At 43.8% G+C, this 14,273-nt stretch overlaps 2 protein-coding genes across 2 annotated transcripts; one reads left to right on the forward strand and one right to left on the reverse strand.

Moving 5' to 3' along the window:
• The first annotated feature begins 865 nt into the window (after window positions 1–865).
• On the forward strand, window positions 866–2,518 carry LOC124666191 (F-box protein At5g07610-like). Its single transcript, XM_047203537.1, has 2 exons — window positions 866–954; window positions 1,033–2,518. The coding sequence occupies exon 2, from the start codon at window positions 1,063–1,065 to the stop codon at window positions 2,224–2,226; it is 1,164 nt and encodes a 387-aa protein (XP_047059493.1). The 5' UTR covers window positions 866–954; window positions 1,033–1,062; the 3' UTR covers window positions 2,227–2,518.
• Window positions 2,519–4,616: 2,098 nt separating this feature from the next.
• On the reverse strand, window positions 4,617–5,516 carry LOC124659342 (acidic endochitinase-like). The gene has a single exon (XM_047197247.1). It carries the CDS (start codon window positions 5,514–5,516, stop codon window positions 4,617–4,619), a length of 900 nt encoding a protein of 299 aa, XP_047053203.1.
• Between the last annotated feature and the right edge of the window lie 8,757 nt (window positions 5,517–14,273).

Below are 14,273 nucleotides of genomic sequence, written 5' to 3' on the forward strand. Positions count from 1 at the left end.
ATACGGTAGATGGAGAGAAGATCTTCTCCTTCCTCTTTGCATGTCTCTAGAAGAAAGGGGAAATGTGACATTTATAGTATCGACAACTACCACGAGGATAACATTTTGGCTCCCGTGTGTACTTGCACGTGGATGAACAGTTGAAACATTAACACATTACTTAAAATACGTTATTAGTTTATGAGCCTGAAAAGTTCGATAAATAATAATAAAGCAGGTCTTCGGACGAAAAGTGACTTTGGCACATGAGCACTAGTACTCTCGGTTTTCTGAAACATACTTCTAGCTTTCCAAAAAATCTAAAATTAAATATACACATACATATAAATGTTTCAAAGGTACACTAGAAATTTTGGAGGAAAGTATGTTTTTTGTCGGGCTATACAACAAAGGCAAATTTCTGAAAAAATCTGAGTTTTTCATCTCTATACATAGCCACAAATTTGTTCTTTTTCTGTAGCTTAAAATACAATCCAATTTCTGCTAAAACTTCACACGAGTATTCAGGACATATGTATGTATTCATAGAATAAATTTTATAATTTTTTAGAACGCAAAAATATAATTTTCAAATATTCTAAAAATCTGGAGCATTGGTGCTCCGGTGCACCAATCTGCTCTTGTCTTTGGAAAGAAATTTTCAAAACAACGGTTTTTTTAATCAGGCAATTGAGTTATTATTTTTCGATAAAAAATTACATAAGTACATGGAACTTGAACATGAGCATTCATTTTTTTGCAATAATAACAAAGTTTTCTTTCAGTTGGCCCATTTTTGCAAAAAGACTCACAGGGCCCAGAAAAAGCCCAAACAAATCCCATCGTCTTCCACCTCCCATCCCATAGACTGTTCGCACAGCTGCTCCCAAACCCTCGCTCGCCGGCGCAGATGGCAGCAAACAGCACCGCCGCTCCCGCCGTTGCTCGATTTGCAGCTCGCGGGGAAAGAACTTGGTAGATCCTCTCTGCGCCCACGCTCCACTTACTGATAGTACGGATTTATAATCTCTGCTCCTCCGCTCCGATCTGCAGACTCGGCACCCCTCGTTTCCACGGACGGGGATGGAGGGTGCACTGATGAGAGGCGAACCTATTTCCAAGATCACCGACGACATCCTCGCCGACATCATCTCCCGCGTGCCCTACAAGTCCACCTGCTGCTGCAAGTGTGTCTCCACGCGCTGGCGTGACCTCATCTCCCACCCCGACCACCGCAAGAAGATGCCCCAGCCCCTCGCCGGCTTCTTCCACGAAAGCTACAACAAGAACCGGTTCCCCAGGTGTGCTCGATATTTCACCAACGTTTCAGGGGAAGGTGAACCTCTCGTCGATCCTTCACTATCCTTTCTGCCCAAATACAATGGCCTTGACATTTTGGACTGCTGCAATGGCCTCCTTCTCTGCCGTTGTTGGAAGGCGACTGATCCTAAGACATTGGACTATGTCGTGTGCAATCCGGCCACTGAAAGATGGGTTGTTGTGCCTGCCACCGATTGGTCCAGCAAGGTGAACGTCGTTCGCCTCGGGTTTGAGCCGACGGTATCCTCTCACTTTCATGTGTTTGAGTTCATTGATGAGGAGACCTGGGGTATAGATGAGTCTGAGCTGAGTGATTGTGATGGCTGCATTGAAACATTGGCGATATACTCGTCTAAAGCAGGAGTTTGGAAGCATCGAAGCCTGGACATTATGTTTGCAATACCAACGAGTTCAAGAGGCGTTTTTTTAAATGGCGCCCTACATTTGGCTACCTCTAATAATTTTATAGTTGTTGTCGGCGTGGAAGGAAATAATTGGCGTCTCATTGATATTCCTATGCCACCATACTATGATGATGCTCCTATTGTTGGTGTTTTGCTATCACAAAGGCAGTTGTATTTCACAAATTGTTATTCTGGTTCTGATGGTGAAGAATTATCAGTATGGGCTCTTGAGGACTGCTATAGTGAAAAATGGACCTTGAAACACAATGTCAGCCACTTGGAGTTGTTTGGAGCATCGTATTCATCATTTGGTAATTTTTACAATGTCATCTCATTCCACCCTGGACGCAATATGATTTTCATAATTTGTGGGTATGAGAACATGTTGATGTCATATGACATGGATCGCAGAAAGCTGTGTTTTATATGTCAACTTGGACGGGATTGTCAAATTGGGTGGGACAAGACTCTTTGTATTCCATATGTTCCATTGTACTCGGAGCCATTGGCAGATGGGCACTAAATGTCTTGTGTAGTGCAGCTTCGCAGGTATCTACATTTCTGATGTTATTAGAGTTTACTTTTGACTTCAGTGACCGGGGTTAACGTTTTTGCTGTTGTGATAGGGTCATGTTGGTGCTTGAATGCACTCATGTCCTCACTTTATGTAGCTCTGTATTGCAGTTAACTTAGTGGCTGAGCTTGCGTTTGTGTACTTTTATGTAGTCATGGCTGCTAGCTGCCCATGCAGTTGTGTAACACCCTACTATTTTAATCGTGGATATGATGATCGTCGTATTGAACCACTATTAATGTTTAACATCTGAATTATGTTCTCTGCTTATTTATCTCTTTGGTCTATGTTGTGTATGCTGCAACTTTTGCATCTGGATCTCCTTTTGCTTTTTCATGCTACTGAATGTCATTTCCTGTTAGATATTTTTTATTTAATTGCGCAATTTATTTTTTTACCATACACATTTGTAGTGAATGATGGGCTTGGTTGCACCTGAAGTATTAAACTTTCGATAGCAAATGCTTTTCTATTGGTTTTAAGTAGACTATTTCTTTGTGTGGTACCTGCTGTATTTTCAAGAATTTAGACGTATACTGGCATGTTGGTATAAGTTGATTTTCAGTTTTCCCTATAGAGGATGTCTAACTTGTACCTGCTCCTTGATTGGAACAGTGCTGACTACTATCCAGGCAAGGAGCAATGTAATGTTTGATCATTTTACCATTGGGCTGTTTGCCTTTTGACTGCTGTTTTACTTTTGTCTATTGTTGTGTTACACCAATCATCAATTCTGTCATTGGATCATCCTATCATATTTTCAACCTGGTGTGAGCAAGCAGCGACAGTGATTTTCTTGGCAGTTTTCTGCTCTGCATATGATGAACTTTGTATGGTGCCTCCCCTATTTCCAAGAATTTATTTTTATGACTGGTCTACTGTGTTCAACGGGTCAGTCACCTGGACCGCTGAAACAACTGAAATTGATTTATAAATTGATTTATGCACTGAATAATACTAGGTACAAGTTAACTCCTGAGTTCCCCTTACAAATATGTCGACACTACATTTGTGCTTTCCTGCCCTTTCTATCTGAACAGTGTTGACCAGCTAGCTAAGCAGGAATATAGAGCATGTTTGGTTTGAGGCCTGGCAAAGATTTGCCTGGCCTGGAAACTCCCTGAGACTAGCCTGGAGATTGTTTGGTTATAATGTTTGATCATTACACCATTCTTCTGTTTGGTTTTTTTGCCTGTTGTTTATTTATTTTTATCTATCGTTGGGTATTATCATTGTATGGACTAAAGCCGACTACAAGGCCATAATGCCATAACTTCCACCTAAGGACAATGGCTCATTTGAAGATACTTTTATCCAATATCATATCTTGCAGGACACTGAAGGGTTACTTTGATCTTCTTAATCTCTAGCCACGATGTCTAAAATCTAGCTCCGCCTGGAAAAGCCATATTGCATTGAAGCTAGCAACCGGTAGAACTCAGTGGCATGAATTTAACTGCGCTTGTTTATTTTTTCCAGTGGAACTGCCGTGTTTTATTCTGTTGTTGTATATTCACAGACACTACCCTCTCCAATGCTGCACATCTTTGGAAGTCTGGCTTTTGGGAGAGGAGTACATGGGAGTGGTTCAGCAAATCAACAATAGAGTTTCATCTGCACAATAACAAAGCGTTAATTCAGGGGAAACACATATGTCGGTCTTCCATTCTTCATGTTGCCATTTGAAACTAGATCATTAAGAAGAGGATTTAGATATTATTTGGCCCAAACCAGTTCAATGGATGACATGAAGTGGTTTTGCACATCACAACACACTCGTTTTTTTCAAAGAAATCCAAATAACGTAAAATAAGGAAAAATTAATTGAAAGAAATTCATGAATGGATAATTAATTAATTGAAAGTTGCTACCAAATTATATTAGGGAAAAGGAAAAACATAAACAAAACAAAAATTACCAACTAAAATTCTATATAAATTACTAGTCTTGTAAATGTAGTAAAATGCGACGAGCTGATCTGCGAGAGGGAGGCAAGTCAATGTAAAATCCTAGTGTGTACGACATGACGTGTGTGTACCTGATCCGTGCGGTAAAATTGGGGCTTATAACAATTAAATATTTTGCAATTTACCAGCATATAAGCTGAACAGATACGTGAAAAGAACACTTGTCAAGAAAATGGAACTTACCTTCAAACTATCAATTGTACTCTTTTCCATTCATATTTACATATGCTTGCATAACTACATAACACACTGTTATGCTAGCTACCAATATGATGCCGACAATGAACACACTATACTATGATACATAAGACGGGGCACAAAACGCCGAATGCAACAAATACTAGGCCAAGGTGTCCAGCACAACATAAATAATCACACGTAGCTCTTGATGGCAGAGCTGTATCCACTACGATCGTCGTAGTACTTAGACCACAACATGACGCCACCGTACTTGGGCGAGCCCTTGATGAGCGGCAACACACGTGACGTGAGCTCATCGGCAGGGATGAATCCCGTGCCCGCCGCGTCTTTGGAGCTAGAAGCTGGCAGTCCCAAAAAGATCTTACCTGCTGGCACCGACACCCACTTATTCCACGCATCCATGAAGGCAGCACGCCCCGCGTCGAACTGACACTCCTGGTTGTTGTAGAACTGCACCCAGACATAATCAAACAATCCAGTGCTGATTGCGCCGCCGTCCCATTCATCAGGGAAGGGGCATTGCGGTGCCGCGCTCAGCAGGACTGTCTTCCCACCGTTCTTACCCAATTTCTTGAGGTCCGTAGCAAGGTTGTTCCAGAATTTAGCACCGCCGATCTCGATGTCAAAGTCGATGCCATCGAGTATGGCATCGCCAAGGGGGCGGGACGAGGATGTGCCGCCCAAGAAGTTGTTCCATAGGTACATGGCAACCTGGCTGGCGTCACCGGGGGAGGAGAGGCCGTAGCTTCCATCCGCGCCGCCGATGGAAAGAAGAACCTTCACGCCACGGTTCTGGCATGAGGTGATGTCCTTGCTCTGGCTTCTGCAGCCACCAGATGATGGGTCACAGTGGCTTGCAAAGTCCAGCTGCGGTGTCTGTCCCTTGCCGAACTTGGGGAGGAAAGCAAGAATGACGAACTCGTAGTTTCCAGATGCACATGTTTTCGCAAGCGACGCCTCACCGTCATTCTGGCCCCAGTAGATGGCGATGCTGCCTGCGTGGCATGTGGCAAGAAGTGCCACGAGGAGGGAGGCAGTGAGCTGAAAGGTAGTGAAACCTCGGCTTGCCATGGCTGGGCTTAATTGGAGAAGGCTTAGCTTTGAGCTGTGGTGCTAAGGACGATGGAGATTGGAGAGCACTAAGGTGTGTGCTTTGTGCTTTGAATTGAGATGTCTATGGCAAACATGGATTTTTATAGTGGTTCGGTGGTGTTACAAGTAGCAATACGAGCGCCGTGGGGGATTTCTAGTAGCTTTCGTGCCGTACTGGTCATCCACATGCACTTGAATATGAACTGAATTTACCAAGAGTGATCGCGGTTAATTAAGTTGAATCAGAACTAAAATTACTCGGACTGACAGGCATATTTAAATGTCGAACGTTCAGAGGTTACCCAACCCAATCATTAAACAATATACGTGCACCCAAAAAAATGCTTATTCAATGCCGGACAAAGCATTCGCACGTTATCAGCGACAAGCACTTTGGGTGTAACGGACGGGAGACGCCGCGCGGTGATTATATTTACGACGCGTGTTTCAGATGTTATACTGTACGTACGTACTTCACCAGTCAAATAAAATCTATTTTGATTACACTTTTTTATATACCTTCGATGTGTTTAGGTCGCTTGGCCCCGCCGTTTACTGGTGAGGAGTACAAAGTCATACGTTTTCAGAAGCATAGACTATATAGGAACCAATCTGCAGTTGGATGGTTAGGAGCATAGTGGCACCCTTAGCTTATTAGAGTTCAAAAACCTTAGGTTCAACACTTTAGTGTCTCATAAAAAAAGACGTAATATTCCTTTAATGGAAGATGATGTTTCTGTAAATCGAGTCGTTTATGGTGATTTCATTAATCTCAAGACCAGCTGAATCCGTTTATTAGAATCAGTCTCTAGACGATGGTCATAGGTGTATGCGTGTGTACGTTCATATGGGTAATAAGCATATATATATATATGTATGCGTGAGCCTCTGAGACCAACATTGAGCGCTAGTTGAATCGAAAGAAGAACTGCTCTTTGAATTCTCTCTCCATTCTTTGTTAGTCTACGTTCTACAAATTTTAAGATCAATAGAAAATTATTTAAAAATACTACTAATTTAATGTATGAATAACTAATCTAAGAAGCTACATCAGAAATTTTTTTTTTGCGGGTAGACCTGGAACTTTATTAAACAGGCGGGATTACAGAGCGATCAAGTTCTAGCAACTGAAGGACATCTTCAGGTCCAGAACCTAACCATATCATAGACTGGCGTTGTAATCTTGCCAAGTTTGCAAGAAAATCACTAACCCTAACCTGTATGCGTTCCACCTTTACAAAATGACATTGACACAAAATACTAGCTAAACTTTTAATCTCATTCACCCAATGAAGAAAGGGTGATCTGTCGTGGGTTGGGGAAGAAACCGCAACAACCAATTGGGAGCAATCCGTCTCTATGATGAGTGGCAGTTGGGAGTGCTGCCTAGTCAGTTCAATACCTTCAAGACACGCGCGTAACTCAGCTTCCATTGGCGATTGGCAATCCTCCAGGAATTGGCAAGCCGAGAATATTGGCAGACCTTCTTCATCACGCAGGACCATGCCCAGACCAGCCATCCGGTCTTCCATACGGAACGATCCATCAATTGACAATTTGATCCAACCAGTAGGTGGTTTAGACCAGGGTTTATTGGGACCCTTCTTGACTGATGGAGGCTTCAGTATGGGACCAGCCTCCACCACAATACTTTTTCCTTTGATAATATCTAGTGTTGGCTTGTCCTTGATCTCCCGAATCAACTTTAAGTAGCTTAGTAAGAAGCCTTTGGAGCTTTCTATAGATGGCAATGGTTTATCATGTGTAGCTTCATTTCGTGCATACCAAGCACGCCATGCCACTAGCATTGTTGTATCCACCATGTGAACAGGGATCTTCAATAATACCTCTTGAAACCAGATGGAGGGGGATATCACCAGATCCTGGTCGGTTGGTAGACTCCATATTTTCCTCATTTCTTCCCATAGTCTACGTGCATGTGGACAGATGAACAAAGCATGTGCTTCGTCCTCGTACTCAGAATCACAAATTCTGCAACGTCCTGTCACACGTATATTCCTTCTCAATTTGTTTCTCTCCGTGGCCAAAGCTCCCGATGCTGCTTTCCATGCAAACATCTTAACCTTTGGTGGGACTGTAGACTGCCAAATTCTGGACCAACATGGGTGTTGACCATCAGGGATTGAGCTCGTCGCAGCCATATCACACTGCACAGGTTGAGCACTCAGCGCCAGTCTATAGGCACTGCGCACCGAAAAAACACCGGAATTCTCGGGTTGCCAAGCAAGGACATCTTCGTAAAGGTGCCTGGATGGCTTGATCGCTAGAATAAGTTCGAGTCAATTGGATAAAAGGAGTTACGAACCAAAATTGTTTTCCAATGACCATTTGCATCGATGAGTTCGACACTCTTTTGATGCGTTTATTGCCTTTCGGAGTAAGGACTTTACAACACGATGTTACGGGGATCCAGTTGTCGCGCCATATTCTGACACTTCGTCCGTTTCCGATCCTCCAAATTAAACCTTGTTTCAGAAGCTCTAAACCATACGAAATTGCTGTCCATGTCGAGGATGGATTACCAGTGAACAATGTATCAAACAGTTAGTCGTTTGGGTAGTATCTAGCTTTCAAAACCCTCGCACACAAGCTGTCCGGAAACGCTAACAGACGCCATGCCTGTCGGGCGAGAAGAGCTTGATTGAACAACCTCATATCCCGAAAGCCAAGACCGCCTTGGGATTTCGATCTGTTTAATTTGGCCCAACTAACCCAATTGGTTTTGCGCTTTCCTTGCTCAACATCCCACCAATAATCCCTGATTAGTTTGGTTAGGTCATCACAAAGCAAAGCTGGCAGTTTAAAAACACTCATAATGTAGGTCGGTATAGCCTGTGCCACTGATTTAATTAAGACTTCTTTAGCACTCTGTGACATCAAGTTGTCGCCAGAATCCATCAATCTCCGACTCAAACGGGCTTGTAAGTTATCAAATTTACCTCTATGCATTCGACCCTCGGGGGTCGGTAAACCAAGATATTTAGCTTCAAAACCTTGCTGCTCCACATGCAGTATAGACCTGATCCTTCCTTGCGCCGCTTGGGGACAAGAAGTGCTGAAAGTTATAGAGCATTTAGCTGGATTGATTAGTTGACCTGTGCATGAGGCATACACCTCCAAGGTATTCTTCACACATATGGCCTGATCCTCTGCAGCTCTGAAAAATAGTAGTGAATCATCTGCAAAAAGCAAATGAGAGATCCCAGGAGCTCTCCGGCAGACCTTGATAGGAGTGATCCTATTTTGATTCACCTCATTACTCAATAAAGTAGATAAGCCGTCAGCCACAAATAAGAAGAGGAAAGGGGACAGAGGGTCCCCCTGCCTTAAGCCACGAGTAGGAGAAAAAGCTTCCAACAAGGTTCCGTTGAATTTAACTGAATACTTCACCGTGGTGACACACGCCATAATCCACTGTACCCACCGGTGAGAAAACCCCATCTTGTGCATTGTACATCAGAATTAATAGCATCCAATAGAGATAGAAAGACTTGTTTGTTTAAACGTAAATTATTTTAGAACAGATGAAGTAGGTGACAAGCCATTCAAAAATTGAATTGTTGAGAGGAGGTATTCTATATTAACATTTGTATAGTAATCATCGTTTACACCGTGATAAACGGATCGATAGCACCATATTTAATGTCCAAAAGAAAAAAGGAAAGTAAATCCAGCTCCTCTTGAATTGAAACGGACTAATTCGTCGTCAGGCAGCATATATGTGTGATCTCTTTCTTCTTGTTTTTGTCCGATGGGGCGCTCAACGGAGGTACATACTCCGTACAACATACTCCATAGGCCGGCCACCATATAGTAGTAGGAAGCAGACAAGCAGTAGAGCGGCCAGTGGTGGATGGGTTCCTCGGATGAATTCAGACTGGTTAACGAACGGATACATGTCTACATGAAGTGTGCTCTGCCCGATCAATAGCCCGGCGGCGGGTGAAGGCTGGGGCAGTCGGGTTGGGAGTGGCCCGGCCAGCCGCAGTTACCGCAGGCGTCGTAGCCGCAGAAGGCGGCGTAGGGGTCGTCGCGGCCGCCGGTGCGGGTGGGGCAGTCAATGGGCTCGTGCCCCATCTGGCCGCAGGTCTCGCACCGGATGTGCGCCGTCTCGGCCGTGGTGCAGTCGTCGTCGGCGTGACCCGCGCCGCCGCACACGCCGCAGCGGGCCTCGGTAGAGGCTACGTCGAAGCCGGCAGGGGTGGTGCAGAGGGCCTCGAAGTGGCCGTCGCCGCCGCAGCGGGAGCACGGCGAGGCGGCGCAGTGGTTCCTGCGGTGGGTGTGGAAGTCGACATCGCTTAATCTGGTGCTTGTCTCGTGCCTTGTGTTTCTTCCTTCTCTCTAGTCTAGCTGTAAAACAATTTGCGGTTCAAAACTGACGCACAAGCTCATGGGTGGGATATCATAGTTTCAAATGGCTGGCTATAGTCTCTCGCATAGCCTCGCTATAGCTGTTTGAGCATGTTGCCTTCTAAATGAAATCATGTACTAGTCTAGCGTGTAGCCTCATTTAACCAATTATAGCCTGATTCAGAAGACTGACGCTATTTTCATAGCCTGCTATTTGAAACTATGATATATATGCACGGAAGCAAAGCTGACCTATGGATTCCTAGCACTGCACCGACACCAAAACTGACTCCGACTACAGCACGGCCCACTCATCCAACACCACGGCAGCCATGCACTTAATACTTAATAAAAGGACCGAATTAATTAGACTCGTGCATGTAGGCAATAGGAATTAGGAAACTAGCCCAAAATTTACCTCTAGCGTTTTGGTAAGTTCCGATTATTTTCAACAGCGTTTTTTGAAGATCTTTCCATCAGCGTTTCTGTATGTAGATTGAGTAGGTCGAAGCAATTTTGGGAAGATGGAATTAATTGCAGCAAGACGTAGTTGCTGGTAATTCTTCCTACTATCTTGCTCTCCGTGAAGTATTTTAGAGCAACTCCAAGCCGCGCTATATCGTGTCCGTGCCGAAAAAAAAAAAGCCGATATAGCGCACCACGCTCGGTTTTCGCGCTCCAGCAGGTGCTGCGAATTAGTGTGCGCTGTAAATAATTTGATGTGCGTGGCAAATGCGCTATCTAAAGCCCCATATTTGGTGTGTCCACTCTAGCACACTTCACCCCTCGGTCTCGCGCGAACAACCAACCGCCACCTAGAAATTTTCCCTGTGGCCGCGCCTTCAGCTTCCCCATTTGACCACACCCATTCCGCCGCCTCTGCACCTCCACATGGCTTTCCCTGCGGCACCGCCGTGGTAAATCGATCTAGCCGTCGTCGTCGCGCCCTATTTTGTCCGCCGCTCGATTTGTCGTTTGGGCGCCGCTGGTCGATCAATTTGGTAGAGCCACGTTGAGCTCGACGGCGACAATGTCCTCCTCCAGCCAGAACGCAACTTGGTGCACCCTAGGCGCTCGTCGAAATCACATCAAGGTATGTTTCGCCGCAGGAAGCGACCTTTTTCTGATTTTAGTTGGTACTTGGTACTAAGTTCAATTATTTTACATGTCTACGATTCATCCGATGATGAACTTGATATTGAGAAAGAAGAGAACATCTAGATGCTATTGGCTTGGCGAGCCAATAAAAAGCTGAAGCGCGGCGACTCGGTTTTTGGCAGACGGAAGTTATGGAGGGAACGGATCGAAGGCCACAATAGGTTGATGTGGATGTATTTCAACGAAAATTTGACATTCCTCGGGAACTATTTTCGCCGGTGTTTTCAGATGAGTACCAAATTGTTCGAGCACATTGTGAAGGAGGTGACCAAGTATCACTACAAGAAAACTAGCCCGTAGAGGCACTATTTTGGTCACGTAGAGACACTTATATTGCCTTTACATTCCTGTATTGGCATTTTGCCCATTGTCTCAAAAGTGTCACTACGTGCAGTGTGTCTTATACCATAGAGACATTTTGAAAAATGTTTATAAATGATATATGGTCACTTCGTAAAGACACCAGGTTTTGTATGTACACACATAGAGGCATTTCAAAGATACACTTCGAAAGTGTATGTATAGGTATAGAGGCACTTTCTTGCGGCATTTAAGCTTGTCTCTAACATTAATACAAACATTTTGGTGTGGCAACGTATCCATCTCTAGAAATGTAGAGACATTGAATAAAGGCATATTGTTTTGTCTATAGAAATATATCTCACACTGTGTAGAGACATAGATTTTGTCCTTTTTGAATATCTGGTAATGGCATTTTTAGGCGCATATATAGTCCCTATAGAGGTATCTTAACAAGTCTCCAGAGCGACATCATAGAGACATTCTTTTATGCCTTTACTTAGATCAAAACATTTGCTCTCTAAAAATTACACTACCGAGATTCAATAACATAATACACATACAAATTAAATGACATAGGAACAAAATATACTTACTCTTATTCACTGGGATTTCACTAAATGTAGATAAAGACATTAGTATTACAAATAAAATATTGACACCAGAGTGTGCCAGCTAGATGCCCATTAAAAAAAAGAACTGAAGAAAAAAAATCACAACTAACTTCTCTCTGCTATACAACATCACAAAAATCAAACGACATAGTCTTAATACTACACACCATTATACCATGTGACCAAACACTATAGAGTTCCCTTCCGAGCTATTGTTGCCAACCAACATATAAAATTCAGAGACCTTGGAGCCACCGAACCAATGCCACTTTCGTCAAAGAGCCAACCGCTGATATAGAAATATGTATTCCCCTATCACAAATTCAAAGAAATTATCATTACTATCATCAACCCGGGCACTCCATGGGCTAGCAAATCTTAGAATCGCTTAAAACAATAGTAGTAAGGATATACTCATTTCATTTGTAATGGTGCGACTTCTTAAGAAACCTGCTGTGAAGCTTCTAAACATTGATGATACCAAATATATGTTTATATTGGTAACTTATTAGCATGAAACTGAATCCAAACTGATCAAATCCTATTTACATGGATTGTCACACCATAAATAGTGCATGACTACAATATGTATAATGCTATGGTACTTTTAATCTCCAGAAATTGGTTGTGGGCCACAAACACCAAGCAACAACTAAATAATAAGTTGTTACTATGGTCTATACAAAATATTACCTTTTGTAAGCCGAAGTTGGTTGCATAGAGAAGTAAGAAACAAAGACTACGCAATAACTGGAGAAACCATGGGTGTCGAGATTGTATATATCTTACTGAACTTTCCCACTATTGATTTCAGTCTGGATGTAAATTCTTCTCTTGTAGTCTCCACGGACATTAGATGTACTAACCTGGCTATATGCTTCGTAAATTAATTCCGCAGGATAACATAGCAAAAGCTTAACTCCGCCACCCAACATAATTTTAACTCTGTTAGGAAAGAGGCAAGCATTGAGCAACCTGCTTGAGCTCCACACTTACTTGTTGGCAGCAGAGCTGAGCATAGAGTCCTGGCCAATGCTGCAACAGATGTCTAGGCAAGCTTTTCTTAATCGATGCAGTTTGGTCAAACAATTCATCAAACTGATGGTGTGCACTGATAATGGATCATTAGTTGGATCTGTGTATCTATTCATCAAAGTTCCGATCTGCACGTCATATAACTTGATGTATAATAGAGTATTTTTTTACTATTTGGTAGAACAAAAACGGAAGTGTTAATTGGAAGGCCTTCATACTGGAGATCCAAAATAATTGGTAGGCATTGGATTACCAGAAGCTGTATGTTGGCTTCCCTAGTGAAATTGGGGATGAGCAAAGATGGACCTCACCTGCGTACATATATTGCATTACACGAATACATGATACCTTGCGCCTAACATATGAAGCTTGATCTCTAGCAGGAAATATGCACAGAGTTAGATCAGTACGGGACCATATATATACTATTGAAAATTTGGTGAGGTATAGTGCTAATCCAATTTTGCCAAGTAGAGATAGAGATGCAACCGAGCAGCCAAATCAAGTTTTGGAAATGTTAGCTTAAATACTAAGCTTAGGCATGAGGGCTTGACTACCAGATGTACTTACACGATAACAACAGATAAAAGTGGACTTAAAGCCATATGTCTCTAGAGTTTTATTATATGAATATTAGTAGCAATCAACAGAGTGAGAGCGAGAGCACTAAACTGCAGTCGAATCTGGAGCAGCTCCTCTGCGGTCGCGTGGCCGGCGACCTGAACCTGGAGCGGAGGTAGAAGAGTCCCAGCAGAACCACAACCTGAAATCCAAAAGCAAGAGAAAATTAGAGAATTTGGGGCTATAACTGAACGGGAAATTAGAGGAATAGGTTCAGGAGAGGGTAGGGATTCTAAGAGCCAGTATCCGCCCCAATAGCCCGTGGTCGTTGGCGGATGAGAGACCTGGTCAAGAAGAAACAAAGAGTTGATAGGTCAGGGGAATGTACGTGTGTGTGGAGAATAGAGTGCAATATGGTGTTCCCTCCGTAGGATAAGCCCCCGCTGCCGCCCGCGCCGGACGAGGAGGAGGTGCGGCCTCGTCGGAGAGCTCGTCCAGGAGGAGACCGACCAGCGGGGCCCGGCAGGATAGGAAGGAGGCCGACACGGCGCTGAACCGCCCCACGGAGTCACGGCGGTAGCCTCGACGGTGGAGTCGAGGAAGGCAGCCGGCTTTGGCTATGGCGCTGCCCCTTGCTGCTCTCACGGTGGCGGCGGGATACGGGTACTGCAGGATATGGGGAGGGGCGGCGGGCTGG

The sequence above is a fragment of the Lolium rigidum genome, chromosome 6 (genome assembly GCF_022539505.1).
Source record: "Lolium rigidum isolate FL_2022 chromosome 6, APGP_CSIRO_Lrig_0.1, whole genome shotgun sequence".
NCBI lineage: Eukaryota > Viridiplantae > Streptophyta > Magnoliopsida > Poales > Poaceae > Lolium > Lolium rigidum.